General features: G+C 55.6%; 8 protein-coding genes across 8 annotated transcripts; 6 read left to right on the top strand and 2 right to left on the bottom strand.

Moving 5' to 3' along the window:
* Positions 1-300: 300 nt before the first annotated feature.
* AYL99_04175 (hypothetical protein) lies at positions 301-2070 on the top strand (the record flags this gene model as incomplete). The annotated part of the gene is made up of 1 exon (XM_018835689.1): positions 301-2070. One exon carries the CDS (start codon positions 301-303, stop codon positions 2068-2070), a length of 1770 nt encoding a protein of 589 aa, XP_018695339.1.
* Positions 2071-2656: 586 nt separating this feature from the next.
* Positions 2657-3235, bottom strand: AYL99_04174 (hypothetical protein; the record flags this gene model as incomplete). The annotated part of the gene is made up of 1 exon (XM_018835688.1): positions 2657-3235. The coding sequence occupies one exon, from the start codon at positions 3233-3235 to the stop codon at positions 2657-2659; it is 579 nt and encodes a 192-aa protein (XP_018695338.1).
* Positions 3236-3933: 698 nt separating this feature from the next.
* Positions 3934-6431, top strand: AYL99_04173 (hypothetical protein; the record flags this gene model as incomplete). The annotated part of the gene is made up of 2 exons (XM_018835687.1): positions 3934-4332; positions 4389-6431. The coding sequence occupies 2 exons, from the start codon at positions 3934-3936 to the stop codon at positions 6429-6431; spliced, it is 2442 nt and encodes an 813-aa protein (XP_018695337.1).
* Positions 6432-8642: 2211 nt separating this feature from the next.
* AYL99_04172 (hypothetical protein) lies at positions 8643-9431 on the top strand (the record flags this gene model as incomplete). The annotated part of the gene is made up of 1 exon (XM_018835686.1): positions 8643-9431. The coding sequence occupies one exon, from the start codon at positions 8643-8645 to the stop codon at positions 9429-9431; it is 789 nt and encodes a 262-aa protein (XP_018695336.1).
* A 294-nt stretch (positions 9432-9725) lies between these two features.
* On the top strand, positions 9726-11937 carry AYL99_04171 (hypothetical protein; the record flags this gene model as incomplete). The annotated part of the gene is made up of 3 exons (XM_018835685.1): positions 9726-9773; positions 9848-10111; positions 10165-11937. 3 exons carry the CDS (start codon positions 9726-9728, stop codon positions 11935-11937), a joined length of 2085 nt encoding a protein of 694 aa, XP_018695335.1.
* A 319-nt stretch (positions 11938-12256) lies between these two features.
* AYL99_04170 (hypothetical protein) lies at positions 12257-14240 on the top strand (the record flags this gene model as incomplete). The annotated part of the gene is made up of 3 exons (XM_018835684.1): positions 12257-12312; positions 12371-12771; positions 12904-14240. 3 exons carry the CDS (start codon positions 12257-12259, stop codon positions 14238-14240), a joined length of 1794 nt encoding a protein of 597 aa, XP_018695334.1.
* Positions 14241-14568: 328 nt separating this feature from the next.
* AYL99_04169 (hypothetical protein) lies at positions 14569-17151 on the bottom strand (the record flags this gene model as incomplete). The annotated part of the gene is made up of 1 exon (XM_018835683.1): positions 14569-17151. The coding sequence occupies one exon, from the start codon at positions 17149-17151 to the stop codon at positions 14569-14571; it is 2583 nt and encodes an 860-aa protein (XP_018695333.1).
* A 904-nt stretch (positions 17152-18055) lies between these two features.
* On the top strand, positions 18056-20015 carry AYL99_04168 (retrograde regulation protein 2; the record flags this gene model as incomplete). Its single annotated transcript, XM_018835682.1, has 6 exons — positions 18056-18272; positions 18471-18610; positions 18669-18688; positions 18746-18784; positions 18835-19252; positions 19362-20015. 6 exons carry the CDS (start codon positions 18056-18058, stop codon positions 20013-20015), a joined length of 1488 nt encoding a protein of 495 aa, XP_018695332.1.
* Between the last annotated feature and the right edge of the window lie 280 nt (positions 20016-20295).

The following is a 20295-nucleotide window of genomic DNA, read 5'->3' as shown; positions in this document are numbered from 1 at the left end:
CACTTCCTGCCCTTGGTTTCTCCGAATAAAAGTTCGACAGCTACAACATGATCTCACGCCAGGGGCATCAAATAGAACTCACCTAGAGCTCATCTAGAAGGCGGTCCGTCGTTCTTTGTGATGTTGCCAACTGGCTCAAAGGTATTTACGCCGGCTCTCCAACCCAGACTGCTTGTTCTGAAGCCTGTTCAAATCTCTCTCGCTCTCGTACTTCTCCTCGTCCCGTGTCCCTCCTTTCATCCTTTTTCACCACCAGGAGTTCCATCAATCTTTTAGTTTTCGAAGTCGTTCACCCAGAACATGGCTGCGTCGAAGCCGAATTGGTGGAAAGCCAGCACCTGCTACCAGATCTGGCCTGCCTCGTACAAGGACAGCAATGGCGATGGAATTGGTGACATTCCCGGCATCATCAGCACATTACCCTACCTGAAAGATCTCGGGGTGGAAACAATATGGCTGTCACCCATGTACGACTCGCCGCAGAAGGACATGGGCTACGACATTTCCAACTACGAAGACGTCTATCCCGCTTACGGAACACTGGCCGATATGGATCGGTTAATCAAGGAGTGCCACGACCGCGGGATGAAACTGATTCTGGATCTGGTCATCAACCACACCAGCGACCAACACTCGTGGTTCCAGGAATCGCGCAAAGGCAAGACCAACCAGTACGCCGACTGGTACGTCTGGCGGGATCCGAAGATGATCAACGGCAAGAGACACCCGCCGAGCAATTGGCGGTCCATCTTTGGCGGCAGTGCGTGGGAGTACTGTGAAGAGCGCGACCAGTATTACCTCCACCTGTTCGTAAAGGAGCAGCCGGATTTAAATTGGGAGAATGAGGAGACCCGCAAGGCAGTCTACAAATCCGCCATCGAGTTCTGGCTGGACAGGGGCATCGACGGATTCCGCGTGGATGCCTGCAACTTGTACTCCAAGGACGTATCCTTTCCCGACGCAGTCACGAAGCTCCATGGGGAGGAATTCCAGCCTGCGGAAGATTTCTACATCAACGGCCCGCGCATGCACGAATGGTTCAGGGAGCAACGCCAACAGGTCCTCGACAAGTACGGTGACATCTTGATTGTTGGGGAACTGCCCGGCACGGACGCGGCAGAGGTCCTGAAATACGTTTCCGCCGAGGCGAGAGAGCTGAGCTGTGTCTTCGACTTCGATGTTGTCAACCTGGGAACGCCGAACGGAGGCGGAGGGAAGAAGCACCACACAGTGCGGCACACGTTGCCACAGTTCAAAGAAGCGATTCGCAAGGTGCAGCGTCTGACCGACGGCACGGATGCCTGGACGACGGTGTTCCTGGAGAACCACGACCAGGGCCGCAGCCTGTCGCGATTCGCCACGGACAAGCCGCAGTGGCGCGAGAAGGCGGCCAAGATGCTCGCCGTGCTGATGTGCACGCTCACGGGCACGCTGTTCATCTACCAGGGCCAGGAAATCGGCATGTACAACCACCCGGAGCACTGGGGGGTCGAGGAGCTGCGGGACATCGACTCGCTCAACGCGTACAACGACGTCAAGACGCGGCACCAGGACGACCCGCTCTGGCTGAGGAAGGCCATGAAGGGCTTGCAGTTGGTGGGCCGAGACAACGCCCGCCTGCCCGTGCAGTGGGACGCCTCCGCCAACGCGGGCTTCACAACGGGGAAGCCGTGGATCCGCGTGCACGACGACTACCGGGCCGTCAACGTGGCCGCGCAGCGCGGCGACCCGGCCTCGGTCCTGTCCTTCTGGAAGGACATGATCCGGCTACGCAAGGAGCACGTCGAGCTGACCGTCTTCGGCCGCGACTTCCAGGTCTGGGACTTCTTCGACCAAGACGTCTTCACCTTCACCAAGGCCCACCCGGACGGCGGCGGCCGCAAGTTGCTCGTCTTCCTCAATTTCTCCGACGACACCCAGCCCCTGCACTACCCGCCCGGCTTGGAGGAGCGCGTGAAGAAGGAGCTATTGGTCAGCAATCTCGCCCCAGGGAGGGAGGTCGGCAGGTACTTGACCCCGTGGGAGGCAAGGGTGTACTTGGTCAGGGAGAGCGTGGTTAATGGGCATTGAGAGACGAGTGTTTAAGCCTAGAGTGCGCAAGACGGCGACTGTTTCGTTAGAGGGATAAATACGCTGGCGTTGAGACCTCAGAAAAGTGTTGGCTGGCCGAGACAACATCGTTGAGAGCGGTAGAGTCATACATAATCCAAGACTAATAATATCAATTTTGGACGCCATCTATCGTGTTGATACATTTTATACATACATCCGTCAGACAGCCCGGGGTATTCCTGTCGGTCAGTTCCCTAGAATCCCTGGAAAAGAAACGTGATCTCCACACACTCCATCAACAGTATACATATAGTACAGTGCGACATCGGCTGGAATGAACACAGCAAGACCAGCCATTACCCCGGGAATAACAGGGTCGTAGGATCGGAAGCGGGAAGCCAAATCACTTTCACAGTTGGCTAGTCCTGTGTCGACAAGAACACGGCGCGGCAGAGCGGATATTGTTTGGTCGGTGTTTCCTGTCCGCGATTGGGACGTTGACGTCCCTCTGTTATCACTCCGTCGACCAGAAGCATGGAAAGCTGTTGCGACAGCAGGGTGTGAACACGGCCCTTTTGTGGTGTGGTTTTACCGGATGGTGATATCAACTTTGTTGACCTCCTTGCTTTTCCTCGATCGGAGTGTGTACAGATTCAGTGCCGTCATCCCAGAACTCAAGATCCTCTTCGCCTTCATTGCCCACCACCTCGCCCGGCCGGATACCCAATCTCCCCTTCTTCAACAGTTTCGAGATATCTTCACCGGCGGCTGCCTTCTTCCGTAATATATCCTCAAGCGTCGAACTCTTGTCTAGAAAGATTTTGAGGTGGTCGGCGATCACATGGCGGGCTTTGCAGGACGGGCAGGTAACCAGAACGGTTCCGCGATGGTAGCCGTGTTTCGTGATGCGATGGGTGGACCGGTAGAGGCAAGGCTTGCAGGTGAAGCTCAGCTCGTATGAGGGCTCGTCTTGTGCTTTCGCTGGCGAGGGTGGGGTGCCGGGCACAGATAGTGAAGAGTTGTATCGGTTGATCGGTGCAAATGGGCGGCGAGTCAATGTTGGCTGTCGCCAGACGAGAGGGTTCCTCGTCACGAGTGATGAAGCCCGTGAGGAACACCCGACTGATCGAGACGCGAAGGCGCTGCTGGCAGCCCTGCGTCCCACGTGTGATATCGATCGCATTGCTGCCTCAAATGTCTCGAGAAATGTGAACTGGGCGGAAAAGAAAATAGTGAGAGGCAGTCCTCCGATGACGAAGGGTTTCTCCGAGAATGGCCTTTGGATTTTCCGATCCGCCTCCGCTCCGATGTGACGCCGACGCGGTCTCGTTCGTACCTGAGATGGGCACCTTGCAGGCAAAAGGCAAGTGAATGAACGACGACGCCACCACGAACACCAGTCTTCCTCCCGTCTCCCATTAGACCTCGTCTTCGAGCTGGCCAAACATTGAGGGCACGAGTAGGACTCTGCCATCTCCAGAGAATTCTCTATCATCCCGCGGCCACACTTTCTCCAAAAAAGGCTTCTCCACCACCTGCACCTCGACTTAATATCTGCTCAGCTGCTGGGACACACTGCGACCTCGAGGGCTGCCTTGGTGCGGGCAATGTATCCTGCCCATCATGTTGGCTAAGAAAGGTGGCCCGAAGATTAGAGCCCCGAGAAGGGTATGTGTCTCACCTCTGAAATCGATTCAGCCACGGCGGTTCGGCTGGAGTTTGCTGTCACCTTTGTTCATCTCGCAAGCCAAGGCCTGTTGATTTTCCTGCCTCACTTTCCCAAGTCATGTTCACTCTCTTAATGTTGCCAGACCTATATCCATATTCAGGTCACTCTCGCCTTTGCCAACCAAAGACCTGAGCCTCTGGCACCTTGCTAACATGCCCCGCTCCCAGGGTCTCACGAAAGACGACGTCGACTTCGATTCCACCTGGACCACTCTATCCACCGCTTTCCAAGAGATCTTCGCCAAAAACGCTTCCAAACTCTCCTTCGAAGAACTCTTCCGCAATGCATACAAGCTGGTCTTGAAGAAGAAGCAGGACATGCTGTATGACAGGGTCGTCCAATTGATAGAGACTTGGTTGCGGGAAAACGTGCGGCTGAAGATACATCACCTCATAACGCCTGCTCTTTTAGCTGGTCGTCTGGAGCAAAATGCCGCCGCCGTGTCCGAGGAGACCAGAGTTGCTAGCGAGAGGTTTATCAGGGCTCTCAACGACGCCTTTGCCGACCATCAACTCTTCACCGGGATGATTACCGACGTTCTCATGTATATGGTTAGTGTCCTCGAATTGTCTCCGCTGCGCTGATACGATGCTTATAGCCTCACCAGGACCGCATGTTTGCCCAAGAGAAGAAGAGACCATCAATTTTCGTAGCGTCGATGGCGCTGTTTCGAACCCAGATCCTCAACACTCCTTTAGATAATGATCTGACGGGCTCTATTCTCTCCCTATTGGAAACTGTCCTTCTTGATATGATCAGATCAGAACGTAAAGGCGAAATCATTGACCGACCGCTGATTCGTGCATGTTGCTACATGCTGGAGGGTCTCTACGAAAAGTTCACCGAGGATGAATCCAGCAAACTATACATCACATCATTCGAACCCAAGTTTCTCCAAGCGAGTCGAGAGTTCTATTCGACCGAAGGCCGTACACTCTTGGTCGAGGCTGACGCAAGTACTTTTTGCACCCACGCCAGAAAACGGCTCGCCGAAGAACAAGAGCGTTGCCAACAGACTATCTCCCCACTTACAGAGCAAAAAATCAAAGCTGTAGTGGAAACTGAACTTATCTCGGCCCATATTCGCGACGTCATCAATATGGAGGGCACCGGGGTACAGAATATGCTGGATAGTGACAAGATTCAAGATCTTTCCAATGTCTATGAGCTCATCAGCAGGGTCGATCCGCTGAAAACTGCGCTGAGGGATGTGGTTAAGAAGCGGGTGATAGAGCTTGGGATGGATATCAACAAAGCTGCGAATGTGATTGTTGATACGGCACCTGCGCCAAAAGCCGCTCAGAAAGCTGGTGGCGAAGGCAGAGGCATTCAGCAGGAGAAGGCGCTGAGCCAACAGACCCAGGCCGCCATTGTGTGGGTGGAACAGATTCTGGTCTTGAAGACCAAGTTCGACAAGCTCTGGATTGAAGCATTCCAGAGAGACGCAGTTCTTGAGAAAGCCCTTGAGAATTCGTTCCAGGATTTCATCAATATCAACGATCGCAGCGCGGAGCATTTGTCCCTTTTCCTGGATGAATATCTAAAACGGGGCGGCAAGGACAAGAGCGATGCTGAAGTCGACACGATCCTTGACAACGGCATCTTACTTCTTCAATACCTTGCGAACAAAGATACGTTTGAGACATACTACAAGAGGCATATGGCCAAGCGGCTCCTGATGAAGAAATCAGTCAGCCGGGAAATGGAACGCCAGATGCTTTCGAAGATGAAGATGAAGATTGGAAACCAGTTCACCCAGAAGCTGGAGGGTCTGATCAGGGACACCGAGACATCGGACGATCTCAACATGAAATACAAGGAATACGTCAATCAACTCGGCGACCCCGATCCCAAACGCGTCGAGCTGGATTGCAGAGTTTTGACCACCACTATCTGGCCGTTCGAAACGCTCAACAAACCTGACGAGGACTCCACCAGGGTCGATTGCAAATTCCCAGCTCCAGTGGAACAGGTGCGACAGCGGTTCCAGAAGTTCTACCTTGATAAGCATACTGGTCGAAAGCTGACATGGATGCCCGGTCTTGGAGACGCTGACATGAGGGCGACATTCACGAATGGTGGGAAGACCCGACGATACGAACTCAACGTCTCGACCTACGCCATGGTCATTCTCATGCTCTTCAACGATCTGCCGCCCGGGGAATACCTCACCTTTGAGCAGATAGCGGCCGAGACCAACATTCCCAAGTCTGAGCTCATCCGCAACCTGCAGTCATTGTCATTGGTGACCAAATGGCGAGTTCTCCGGAAAGAGCCGGTGTCGAAGGACGTCAAGCCGACAGACAAATTCTTCTTCAACGAAGACTTCACCAGCCAATTTCTCAAGATCAAAGTGAGTGTGGTGGCAGGTGGTGGCAACCGGGTCGAGAACTCGGAGGAGCGGCGTGCGACTCAGAAGCGAACAGAAGAGGAGCGTGGCATCGTCATCGAGGCCGCGATAGTCCGTATCATGAAGTCACGCAAGACTCTGTCGCATTCACAGCTCATGACGGAGACTCTGGGCCAGATCTCGTCACGTTTTCACCCGGATGTGAACATGATCAAGAAGAAGATCGAGTCACTAATAGAGAAGGAATACTTGGAGCGGGGTCCGGATCCGGCGAAACCGTCCTACCAGTACTTGGCTTGAGAGGAATGATTCCACACGTCCAGGCTGCTTTGGTCAAGTTTCCCGCAGTGGCGCATACACGGCAGGACCATGTTTGGAGGGATCGGATGGCACGAGCTTTATGACGAACGACGGCAAATGACATTCATGTGCATGGAGCACTCAGGGATGGAATGGGACAAGCATCGGCATGGCGTACGGTCGACCAGTTACCGTCCACTTCTTCGACTTTGAGCGGTAATGGACTGAGATTCTTGCATAGGGGGAGCTGGACAAGTTTTCGACTTGAGATCCATACAGCGAAGTAGGGGGGAATATCACAGCGCAGTGCGTTGACAATCTCGGCTATTCTAGCGTTGTTGGGTTACCATCGCCGAGATCCTAAAGGTGAATGTCTACTGGCTGCGTATGAATATACTACTTTTTCCCGTCCTCTTCTCAAGCCGGGCCGTGTCGAATCGCGGTTACTGTGGCTTCGGCTTCACCAGCGTCCCCAGCTGCGTCCGCTATTTCTTAATCCTCATTTGCATTCCTCGGTTTGAGGCCCCTGGAATTTCCATTTCCACCGACAATCGCCATGGGTAAGTAAGTAAGTGAGTACGCTCTTCCATCAAATCAACGGTCTCAAATGCACCTAAATGCCGCCGCCATGTCTAAACGGCGAGAGAGAGAGAGCGAGCGGATCAAGTCGGCGGTTGGTCGGTCGGTCGTGGAAGGGGTTCTCAGTGCTCACTCACTCACCTACCTCAATGATACCTAATTTTCTCGGATCATTAGTACGTGAAGTCAATTATTAGTTGGGGTCAGTAGTAATCGTGGCCAATTAGTTGGGTTCTTTTTGTGTTTCTTTCTTGTCTTCAAAGGGATAAGCTGGGTACCAAAAGGGGGGAAAGGGGGGCTCTCGAGGCCGAACGGACGGAGGATGTACCTGGCTATACCTTCGCTAATTAGAGCCCGAGTAGTGAAGGGTATTACAGTAATAGCTCTAGTGTTAGCGGCCCACGTTGGTCTAGTGGACGGCTACACTAGGCTAATAAAGCTATGGATGTATATATAGGTATACACTTGGACAGATGTTGTAACGCACACGGATACAGCAGCCTACATATGTGCTCCCAATTCCCACTGAACGGGGACGAGATGACCCCAAACGTTCCAAGAACAAGACAGAACCCCCCAACCCCCCATTGCCCCTAATTCCCATTAGCACAGCCAAGCAGACTTACTATAGGCCCTACTAGTTATGCTCCTAAGGAGGTGATGGCGTCAGGACTTGAAAGTACTCTGGGTGCCCGACACCTCCTAACCCTCCAAAGCAAACCAAGCATGTTGCAAGAGTTCTTCTGGCAACGATATTTCAAGGGGACAGAGCACGAACTGTCTAAGGTTGCAGCTATACAGAGGCAAATCTACGGCTGGGACGGCCTGGACGTTACGCATAGTACTCGCGTGCAAATTCAACCGAGGCCACGGCGAGCCTCAAGGAGACAGAGGAGGCTTTTTCGAACGCCTCGAGGTTGCCACCTTGGCTAACGGTTTGGTGACAAGACGCTGTGAAGGAGATGTGCTGGAAAAGGAGAGGAAGCTGACTCCAGCTCGGATGAATTTATGACACAATTTCCCGCGAGTGGGCTCTCCATATGGACGGTCACTCGCATGATGGAGGTATTATTGTTCCGATGTTGCTTTGATGTTGATGCTGTGGAGTTTTGAAAATATTGTACCACCTTCTCATCACATCCAGCAATGGTGGTTCACGGCAAAATGAGGATTAATCATGCGATATGATATGCCAAATGTACGAGGTACCGACATAGAACATCCATGATTTTTCACATCAATACTGCCTAGTAGTACATATTGATGTGTAGTGGGCGGTGGTTTTTGCTTGCCAAGGACCTGTCAGACACGCCATTTTCGTGATTGAACTTCGACATCAAAGAGTCCATTCGAAACAGATCACTATCAGAACAGCCCAACCAAATCTCCAGAGTATATGAAGTCCGATCCAAGAACAACCACAGAGGTGCTCTAAGGTGGTGTCAAGCATTATTGTCTCCCCAGTTCTGCAACTCAGACTGAGCCTGAGACGTTGGTTGCAGCCGTCTGTGACCGCGTCGACACTACCCCTATTAAAAAGAGACCGATACTTGCCCAGTCGTCCACAGAGTTATCCATTTATCTATTTTTCATTTTTTATTTTTGGAAAGGGCCGGCTATTTGTGAAGAGCAATGGACGTTGATATCTCAGATATCCTTGCGGATGTCTCGCACTCTCAACCCTACTCAACAACAACACACCCATACTCTATCAGTGACACGGACGCCTTTATAGACCATCAGCTCCTCACACGCGCATGGACCTCGGAGCGCTGCGCCCCGGACTTGCTCCCCTATCCCACAGAGCTCATGAATCGCGTCCTGGCGCGTGTCCAAGCACAAATATCGCGTATTGAAGATCTCGCGAGCGGGATGGGCGACGATTACCCCAAGTCGACGGGAGCAGCTGGCGGCAGCACACAGAATGCCAACCTCGTCCTCGCCATATTACAGACGGATCTGTCCCGCACACAATTCCTCGTGAGGAGTTTATTGAGACAACGACTCGCCAAGATGACCAAATACGCCACCTATTACCTCTCTCAACATCTGAATTCCGACACCAAAACGTCCGCCATCATGTCACCATCCGAAGTTGCTTTTCTGCGGCATCACCAAGCGCTGCTCGGCGACCTCTACGATTCGAGTTTCCTGAACTCACTGCCGGCGGGCCTACGGAGGATGGACGACTCGAGCGGAGGGGTGCCCATGATCGAAGGGCCCGACGGCTCCAAGGCCGTGGTCGTGAGGTGCTTGAATGAGGGCACGTGGAACAACGAGCGGGATGTCGATGAGGCAAGGGACCAGGGCCAGGAAGACGGGGCCAGTGTCGTGCTGAGGTTGAGGAGAGGCGAGGTCTGGGTGGTGAGATGGAAGGACGTCAGGAAAGGCGTCGAGAGGGGGGAGGTAGAGTTGTTATGACAAGCAATTTGCACACCCATCTCTCGAGGCATGATTACTCTTTTCGAACCAATGACTTCTGGCTCTGGCAAGACCCTCTATAAGTAGACGGCGACGAGGCTGGCGGGTCTGCAAAGCCGGCACGTGATCAGGCTGCCGCGCCAAGAACCCAGCCTCGTCCAAAATTCATTGATCGCGTCGCAGTCGCAGGCGCGCTTTGACCTGCCGCTTTTTTGGTGCACAACCTCTTCGCAGCCTCATTGTTGTCCTGTCCATGATATCGATCGCCCGGCTCTGGTCGCATTCTGCTTCAAGATGAATCCGATGATGAAAGACCCGGCAGCCGGCATCCCGCCGCAGCTGGTGAGTTTGCTGCAAAATCCTCACCCTGGATTGAATTCCGCGCAAGAGAACTGACTGGTACACAACACACTCAGTTGCCCCATCTGCATCTGGTCTCTAAGTATCGCTACCCGATCACGAGCAACCCGGCCGTCGACACCATCGTTGGATACCTCCTGGAAGCGCCCAAGATCGTGCGCGACCTCCAGCCCATGCAATGGCAGTTCATCGACACTCCGGCGGACGGCACGTTGATCCTCGAGTGGCAGCCGCTCGAATACCTGGGCACAAGCTATGCCAGTGATGGCTTCATCTGGGCAGATGTGGAACATGTGTACAAATCCGAAGTTCGGGGATATGTAGGGCAATCATCGACCGTCTTGAGGGCCCAGGGCTAATTGTATCCGGACAGACTCTGGAAATGTTTCTGCAGAGAGCGGGCTTTCGAGCCACGGGCGAGATCATGGCTACACACTGCAGACGGCGCTATCGACTACTTCCTGGGAACCCGGCCCATGGCCTCCCAAACCCCGATCCCAGCTTATGGCTGACGCACTACTCCAAAGCCTCTCCACGCGACCACGTCCCCGCCGCCAACATCCCGATCATGCCTCATGTGCACGCGCAACTGCAACAGCGTCGCATGATCCAGAGCCAAGGACAGCTGCCCCGAAAAGAGTTTATGCTGCACGATCGGTCTAACTGGCCCACGATGCACTTGCCTCCCGGGGTGGCCAGAGGACCGCCTCAAGGGCACATGCCACCCGGGGTCGGTCACAGAAGGGGTCCGAGCATGGCCCCAGACCCAACGGTGGAGGACGAAGAAGACGTTTCTCGCGGGGACTTGCTTGATTTCATGTCCCCTCGAGACATCAGTCGCGTGCGCTATGAGCAACACCATGAATGGATGGAGGAGGTGATCGAATCGCCATACCCCACTCTCTCCATCATTCCCAGTGAGTTGGGTTTTGGACGGAAGGGCCCGCTGGAAGAACTGACCAAAGACTTTTTCGATGCGCCCGTGTCGGTGGCGCGAGAGTCGAGTGACGGGCCGCCGCCACGAGTTGGTAAAATGCCTGCAGGGCGCGCCGAGGACTTCTTCAAGCGCGCTTCGGAAAAACTCGCCAATATGCAAAAGGAACTGGAAGAAATGAGGAACAGACACGCACGGAGAATGGAAAAGTTGCGTCGATCCACGAAATTGACGGCGGCCGAGAAGAAGCTGCGAACGGTGTCGGATGGGGCCGAGAGACCCAGTATCTCGAAAGACGGGACCTCAGCCGATGCCGACACCGTCTCGCGTGATGCGATTGACGAAATCATGGAATCAGTCGAGTCGGTGGTGGGCCAGAAGCTGACCAAGACCAATACGGTCAAGCTCATTTCACGAGGAGGTTTAGAGGAGCGAACCAAGGTCGCTGCAGTCCCAACTGTGCCTCAGCCTCCGGTGGTTACTTCACCGCCGCCAAGTGTTCACCCTCTTCCCAGTGCAGAGAACGTCAGCACCCAGCAACCTCCACAGCCACAGCCACCGGCACCGCCACAACCACGACCACAAACACAGCCGGCCGTGACGCCCGTGGAGGAGCCCAAGCAAGAGCTGCAGGACACCCCTGTAGCCACGGGCGAGTTGCAAAGCCAAGCGACCGCGGAAACACTCCCCACACCACCTGAAGCCCCAACGGCGTCGTCGACGGGTCCGGAACAGCAGCCTGAAGCAGATGCCAGCCAGCAAGTCGAAGAGCTTCTGCAAATGGACGATATCGTCACGGACGTGAACATGGATGGTATGGATGACCCCACCGATCATGGTGACCATGCCCACCAAGACGCCGACGAGTGGGTCATGATTGGGGAAGACGGAGGCCAGAACGAGCTGGAAATCCCGGAAATGCCAGAGGACGGTCACCATGATCAAAGCCCCGTGGTGGAGGACCGTGCCGACAACCAGTCTCATGGGCCGAGCACCGATCAGCCTCAGCAAGCCCCAGCTCAGGCCCCTCCCGATGGGGCACTGAACACTCCTGATTTCGGGATGGGAGGGGATTTTGACAACATCGAAGTGGACACGGCAGGGGATGCGCTTGCCAGTTATGACCACGACGACGATCTGAACCTGGACGGCATGGAGGGCTCGGCGTTTGGAGACGCCTTCCACCCAGAGGACGACGAGGAGATTTCGTAGGACGAGTATGTGCCTCTGTTTCCGGAAGGTGGGCGGCCACGGCGACCATGACCTTGGATATTTGATGTTTTTGGCAGGGAATGGGTGTTTCGGGATGTGTATCTTCATTAGTAGTGTGGCGGATCACCTGTGGAGGAATTCCCACGTGCGCGCCGCGACTTCGTCCAACTATTACTATTACGTGAACAGAAATTTCTTCTGTTCTGCCCGTCGCTGCCTCTATGTAAGAAGCAGACTTTTTCCTCATCCCTCGTACTCGGTTTCCCGCCGTTGAGCGAATACATACATCTCCGATTGTGAGGGTCCGCTTCCCACCACAATGACGTTGCGCACGCCGTCGCCAAGCAGCCTCTATGGCTTGGTGGACATGGGCAGGTAGGTACCTGTATCTCTATATCCATACCTTCACATATACCGACAAACTACGCGACAGCAATGGCATCCGGTTCTCCATCACCGACCTCTCGCCTGCCACGGCCCGGTCTCTGCCCACCGTCTACCAGGACCGCGAGGGCATCTCGCTCTTCGACGCCCAGTACTCGTCGGGCGGCGTCCGGGGCCCCATCCCCCAGGAGACCATCGACGCCGTGCTGTCGTCGCTGACCAAGTTCAAAACGGCGTGTGCCGACTTTGGCGTGCCCGAGCCCAACATCCGCGTGCTGGCCACCGAAGCCACGCGCACAGCGGAGAACTCGGTCGACTTTCGCCAGCAGATCAAGGACGCCACCGGGTGGGAGGTCGACATGCTGCCCAAGGAGGCCGAGGGCACCATCGGCGCCATGGGCGTGGCCAGCAGCTTTGCGGAGGTCGAGGGGCTGGTCATGGATCTGGGCGGTGGGTGGCGACTGTTTCTCTCTCTCTCTCTCTCTTCCTCACTCTTTTATCCGTCTCCGTCTATGTACAACCGTCGATGTCTTCTCCTGGGGAGGGTGGGAGCGAGCCGTTGACCGACTGACCCGAATCCAGGAGGAAGCACGCAAATCACCTGGATGATCGCCAAAGATGGCCACGTCCAGACCAGCCCCAAGGGCAGCATCTCGTTCCCCTACGGCGCGGCCGCCATGACGCGACGACTGCGAGAACTCTCCCTTGCTCCCGACCAACACCAGCACACGTCCCCCGGCGTCCAGCAGTCAGCATCATCACCCCAACAACAACAGCAGCAGCAACAGGAACTCCTGGCCGAGGAGATGAAGGCGCAGTTCCGCCAGGCCTACGACGACCTAGCCGTCCCTGAGTCACTCCGCCACAAGGCCCAGCACGGCGGCCTGACGCTGTACCTCTCCGGCGGCGGGTTCCGCGGCTGGGGCTACCTGCTCATGTCGCAGCACAGCCGGGTGTCGCCGTACCCGATCCCCATCATCAACGGGTTCAGCGTCACCAAGCGCGAGTTCCAGCAGACGGGCGCCCTCACGGCCGTGGCCGCGGCGGCCGCGGCGGCGGGGGAATCGATCTTTCGCATCTCCGCGCGCCGCGCCGCGCAGGTCCCCGCCGTCGCCTTCCTGGTCCACGTCCTCGTCGACGCCCTGCCCATGATCCAGCACGTGCGCTTCTGCCAGGGCGGCGTGCGCGAGGGCTTCCTGTTCGACACGCTCGACGCCCCCACGCGCGCCCTCGACCCCCTGCCCGCCGCGACCGCGCCGTACGGCACGTCATCCGCCGCCGACCTCGCCGCGCTGCTGTGGGCCGGGCTGCCCGGGGCGAACCACCTGGACCGCTCCCTCCCGGCGTCCTTCACGCCGTCCCTCGTCCGCGCCGTCGCCGACATGATGTACCTGCACCTGCCGCTGCCCAAGGAGACGCGCTCGCTCGCCGCCCTGCACGCCCCCATCACCGGCGTGCTGACCGCTGCCCACGGCCTGGCGCACGCCGACCGCGCCATCCTGGCCCTGACGCTCTGCGCGCGCTGGAACGTCGACCTCCCCCCACCGCACGACGCGCTGCACGCCCGCCTGCGCGCCGTGCTCACCCACCAGGAGGGTTTCTGGGCGAACTACCTCGGCGCGCTGGCCGGGCTGGTCGGCGCCGTGTACCCGGCCGGGCGCATTGTCGGGGGGAAGGACCGTCTCAAACTCGCCGCGCGCTGGGCCCCGGGCCTCGGCAAGAAAGGCCTCAGCCAGGGCGTCGTGCTCGTCGTCCAGTGCCCCCGCCAGGAGAAGGGCGGGGACCCCATGACCGCGCCCGCGGCCCTGAACCCGTTGCTCCACGAGATCGAAAAGGTCGGCAAGAAGAAGAACCGCGTCGGCGGCGAGCATGGCTTTGGCGTCCCCGTGGAGGTCGAGGTGGAGAGGGTGTTGGATTGAGGACCTGACACAAGCAGGTTCATAGGGGTGTGTGTATGAGTGTATGTGTGTATGTGTGTACGGGGTGTGTGGTTTCTATCAGGGCGGACATATGATGTGTTCTTCTGAAGACACTGATGTTGCCGTTGATATTGACATTTGTCATGGTCGGAGGAGAAGTAGTTTGTCGCTAGAGCTACCTACGCGACGTACCTACCTACCTCCATATACATTTGACAGACGGTAGTATGCTAGCCTTATATAAGTAGCTGTGTACACGGGCAATTCGCTTAGTGGTGATTAGCCACGATAAGCGAAACGACCCACGAGCCTCGACGTTCTACACATCTCATACAATCCGGAGTTTCTCGCTGCCTACCATCGCATCCCAAAACTCCGCCGGCTCTTTGCATCCGTTTCTCCCCTTCAGGACCTCCCCCTCCATCCACCCTTGCACAAAACACGTCCCCAGGAACCGGTACGCACCCTCAATCTCCGGGTGGTCGACCAGTAGTACTGGGACGGAACACGTCGCCAGGATCGCGAGGTGCAGCGGCCCGCCCTGGCCGAAGGAGTTGCGGTCCTCCCCCAGTGCGCCGACGTAGTCCGGTATCAGGCCCAGATACCCCTGGTCTGAGACGAAGAGCTGCCGTCCGCGCATGATGGTGCGCACCGCGTCCCACGCCTCCAGCGACGAGTAGCCCCCGCCGTACCAGGGGACGTGTCGAGATCGATGGGGGTTCTGGTCGCGCGCCCGCCTGGGAAGAAACGGGATGCAAGCGTACGGCGCCGTCCAAATGTCCTCGTCGTGAGATATCTTGGAACTCCCGTCCTCTTCTTTTGGCCAGGAACCTATGCAGTCCCCGTGCACCATTGCTACCATAGCTTGCGCCACGTCGTCGTAGGTGGTGAGATTGTGCTGGGCGAAGAAGTCTTTGCAGAACCCCATCAACCCCGGGACGACCGCTTCCAAGGGAAGATGCGCGCTTCTGCTGGCCACAATGCCGTCCACCTTGTCAAGAATGACGCCCATACAATGTAGCGTGTTCCCCTCAAATTCAAAATACTTATTTTCGTCCGGCTGCTGAAGCACACCGCCGTCGGCACAGTAGACTCTGCCGTTGATGTCATCCTGCATGGACATCCGCTGCGACCGAAACCTCTCACGACGGACGAGGGAACTCGAGAGGGACGGGGTGCTCCAGTCCGGACACCACGAAGATGCCTTCGAATAAAAAACCCCCTGACCATCGACAGGCTGCGCAAACTCGGACGCGGCGATCATATCGAGAGTCCCGCTGCGGGCACACCAAGCTTTGGTAAAGTCCATGTACGTCTCCTCGTAGGGGCGTGAGTAGTCTGCGGTAAAGTCCAAGCCAACCTTGTCGCGTGCAACATTCCACAGCGCAAACAGCTTGTCGTGTGGGATTGAAGCTTCGAAATCTCGGGCAAGGATTGCCGCCTCGAGGTATCCAGGCGCGGTGTCTCTGACATCGCTTCTAATAAAGTCCGGGCGGATCCCGCCCATGTGGAGGTGACGAAAGTATAGCAGCTTGCGTATGAAGAGGAGCTGGGTTGGATCAACGCTGCGCAGATCGGGAGTAGACTCTTTCATTTTCTCAGCAAGGTCTGGGTCTCGTGCTAACATATCGCACAGATTGCCCGCTGCCGTATCGAGGGCTTCAAAGGCGGTGGTGCTTCGTACCCCACAGAGAATGACTGGAAACGAGGCCAAAGCCACCTCTTGAAGGATCCATACTCTCCGGAAATAAGGCCGTGTCAAGAACAGGTACAAGGCAGCACAGAGTCGGGGGATCTCGCCGGGGTCGATCCGATCTGGCTTGCCGACGATGAATTCGTAGTCGTCGTCCATGCGGATGACGGGGTCTTGGAGATGCTCGACAAAGTTCTGGGCAAGGTCGCTATACTGGTCTGCCTCGCCGACGTCACAAACCACACAGGCGGCACTGTCGTAGACGTCGGCGATGCGAGGGATCTGGTGGTTCTTCTCGCTCGTGTCGGACTGATTGATGCATATGGCATCTGCCCACACGGCGCAGCCGACCGACGAAGACCCCAAAAGGCTTCGGAGGGCGCGATCCAGATTCTTTCGAATGTGCATCAGTTGGCCCATCACGGTGACCTCGACGTTGTCTTCCGAGTCCCCCCACGCATAGGATAACGCGTGGTAGCGTACGTCGGAGGCAAGTGGACAATGCGCGAGATAGAGCGACAATGGCGCCTGTTTGTCCTCATTGGGCGCAATCACAATGATGCGGGTCTCGTCGGCCACGGTGTCCAGAGGCACATACTGATACGTTTGGGTTGGTTGCTCAGCAGAGGGTTTGGTTCCGAGTCTGATTGGAAAGACCTGTGGCAGAGGCCATTTCTCTGGCATCTCGTGCCAATTTTTGGTCCACTTACTGTATCGAGAGTCAATCACCCTTTCAAACACTTGTCGGTCCATCAGGTCTCGCAGAAAGCGTTGCATGTCGACCACCGATTCGGCCATCTCGTACATCTTATCCTGGAATTGGCGGGTCCAGTAACGATCCATCTCGTTTGGGTTCTCCTGGTCGACACAAATGTAGCGGATCCAGAGTCTCACAGCCTTGTCACCGGGTGGACTAAAGTGTCGCAGAAATCTCTCCAACGCCACCGAGACCATGAGGCACTTCCCATCGACAAGGATCAGTTCTTGGAGCAAACGGTATCCGCGAGCATTCCGGACGGCGATGAAGGGATCGGCACTACCCAGTGGTTGGGTCTCCATGGTGCAGCTAACCAGTCCGTCCAGTCCGGCACCGTCTGGACGTGGCTGTAGGACAAGAAAACGAAGCTCTTCGTTCTCCAAGTCGAGATGGCCATACTGAAATGGGTCTCCCTGAGCTATTTCCCGGAAGCCTTGCTCGTTGACCACCACTACAGCCATTGTGCGGTTCTATGTTGACGGGATCACGTAGGCAATGGCTGGCTTTGGGAGGGCGCCTGGGAGGCATCATGTACTAGGTAGGTATTTGTACGTCGTACTGAAGGTTTATGGGAGGTTGAACGGGGCTGTGCTGGAGCCTGACCGGACGAGGTACTGCACACCAGGGCACCTCTAAAGAGAGCTAGTATAGTAGTCGATACATGGCATGGATAGCTTGGGGGCCATTTGACAAAGCTGCATGTGAGGTGAGAGTGTTCGCAGGAGGAGTGCCAAGATCTGAGCACGTGACTCCATGCCACTGGCGGCATCTCGACCTCGTACCTCGTATTACAGTGCAGGTAGTTGGCGGCGACCCCTGATCCTCGCCCTGACACCTACTCTACTTACTGTATGTACACCAGCCTAGTGACTGAGTCACATCACAGACTTCCAACTACTACTGGGAACCACATGGCATCTTTCCAGAATATGCTTCATTGCGTAGGTCCAACGCCAATGACCAGCAACGACGGCTTTACTTCCGGCATTCGCCTTTCCTTGCCACCAGAACTGTAACAGGTGCAGAATGGCGATGATCGGCCAGCTTCCTGCTCCCCGCAGTGTGATCATTGCTCTCTTGGGTGCTAGACGCCGACACTGCTGCAGTGCAGATCGCTGGTGTCCATGCCACAAACAAGCCTCGCACAAATGCTTGTACTCCACGAAGCACAAGCTCAACAAATTCCGCTTGTTCTAGCGTATGAGTTCATTGCTTGATGTACGATCTTCGCCCTGGGACAAGCACGCGACCCTACATGTTGAGTTTTCCGCCTTTTGGTTAAACATTGCGACTCGTGTTCCTTTCTTCTGTCTTTCCGTCCTTCCTTCCCCCGTTTACACCCAGATCAAGAACTCACCCAGCAATATGGGCATTTTCAAAGCCCAACATGTGGCTCCCACAGGGCTTGTCTCACACACAAGCGGCCCATCGTCAGAACCTCGAACCTCGAAGGATATCGAGAAAGATGGAGGGTTTGAGCTCCAAGAGTCGGCTGCAGCCAATGTACGAATCGATCCTGCATTGGAGAGGAGAGTTGTGCGCAAAATCGACCTCCGTGTGACTCCACTGGTGACCTTCTTGTGTAAGTCGCACACTGGATTGCTTTGTCTTGGAGGAAAGGGTATACTGTCTGAGTTGTAGAAGTCCCCTGCAATTCCAGTCTCTGGGCGGGGAGCTTCTGTCTTCGCTCTGCTGGACAATACTGTTTTTGACAGAGCTCCTTGCCGAAGCATGACTGTACTTTAATTCGTGAAATGGCCACCTCATTGACAGCTCGCAGTTTTGCTCTCGTTCCTCGACCGTTCAAACATCGGCAACGCGCGTATTGCTGGTATGGAAGACGACCTCGATCTAACCGGTAATCGGTATGACTGGTTGTTGACCATATTCTACATATCATACATTGTGTTCCAATTCCAGGTGCGCCTTCATAGCCGCATCCACTTCAGCTGTCCGTCGGACTGACCGTCTACTGCAGGGGTTCATGTGGAAAATAATGTAAGCGCTCGCCCGGGACGAATGATTTACCGATTGAGCTTCACTGACAGACACCAGAAAGCCACATACATGGGCTTGCTTTATCACTCTTGCCTGGTAAGTCCTTCCCCAGTCAAAACCCGGGAGACCCTTATCAACGACCTCAGGGGTATTGTGGCCACCTGTCAAGCTGCCACCCAGTCATGGGGCGGGGAGATGGCTCTACGGTTCCTGCTCGGTGCCGCCGAGGCGGGCTTCGGGCCCAGCATCCCATACCTGCTTAGTTTCTTCTACCTCAGACACGAGCATGGGTTCCGCAGTGGGATTTTCCTCGCAGCTGCTCCTCTCGCCAACACGTTCGCGGGCGCTCTGGCCTACGGAATCACAAGTGGCCATCCAGGTATTGCCAAGTGGAGGTTGCTTTTTCTTGTGGAAGGCATCCCAACCATCCTCGCCGCTCCAATTGCGTGGTTTTTCCTTCCCGATAGCCCAACCACTGCCAGATTCTTGACTGCGGAAGAAAAGGAGGTTGCCAAAGCGAGGGTCATTCGGCAGCATGGTCACCAAGAGGAAGGAAAACACCGTGTCAGTATCAAGGAGATTGGCCAAACGCTGATTGACGCCAAAGCGTGGTTTACAGCGGCAAGTCCCCCGACCCATTGAACCGAGCGTAGCCGACTGACAAAGAATCCAGTTGATGTATTTCTCGTGCAATGTCTCTTACTCCTCGTTACCAGTCTTCTTGCCTACAATCCTCAACCAGATGGGCTTCTCGTCCATCAACGCTCAAGGTTTGTCGGCACCACCGTATTTCATCTCCACCATTGTCACAGTCTTGACATGTTGGATTGCGGATCGAACTCAGCAACGAGGCTTGATGATCGCCTTCCTCAGCTGTGTGGCGGGCATTGGGTATATCCTTCTCGCAACGTGCACGGCGGTGGCTCCGAGATACTTTGGCACGTTCCTCTGTGCGTCCGGCGTATTCCCTGCCATCGCCAATATCTTGCCGTGGGTTGTCAACAACCAGGGAAGCGATAGTCGCCGGGGGATGGGAATCGTCCTCCTCAACCTGGTCGGTCAATGTGGGCCACTCCTCGGAACCAGGATATTTCCTAAATCCCAACAGCCGCGTTACGTCGAGGGACAGAGTATCTGCGCAGCATTTATGTTCTTCAACGCATTACTGGCCTTGTCGTTGAGAACGCTCTTGGTGTGGGAGAACAAGAGGCTGGACAAGAAGTATGGCTCCCCGGGCGGTGCCGAGATGCAAAGGACGACAGGTGGAAAGGCTGACACGAGTGTGGGAGAGGAAAACTATGGCAACTCATTCAGGTATATTCTCTAGTGGAGGATGCTCGGAGGAGCTCTCAGGGATGACTTGGGTGTGCACACGGGGAATGCCTCCGGACCGCAAGTTCGCTTGATGCTCGGTAGAACTGACCACACCAAAATTGTATGGGATCCAATTCTTCACTGCATTCATCCATCTCTTCGCGTTATCATTGACCTCGCCTCCGCCTGTTTTGTATGGCTCACCTTGGGAAGCCCTATTGCTTTGATATTACTGCCTAGTACTTTCTACGGGAATCGGAATCTATGAATGTCTCTCAGTCGGGTGCCTAAAC

Source organism: Fonsecaea erecta, assembly GCF_001651985.1.
Source record: "Fonsecaea erecta strain CBS 125763 chromosome Unknown Scaff3, whole genome shotgun sequence".
Taxonomy (NCBI): domain Eukaryota; kingdom Fungi; phylum Ascomycota; class Eurotiomycetes; order Chaetothyriales; family Herpotrichiellaceae; genus Fonsecaea; species Fonsecaea erecta.
Note: the sequence above shows the minus strand (reverse complement) of the source record. Positions and strands in the feature narration are given on the sequence as shown.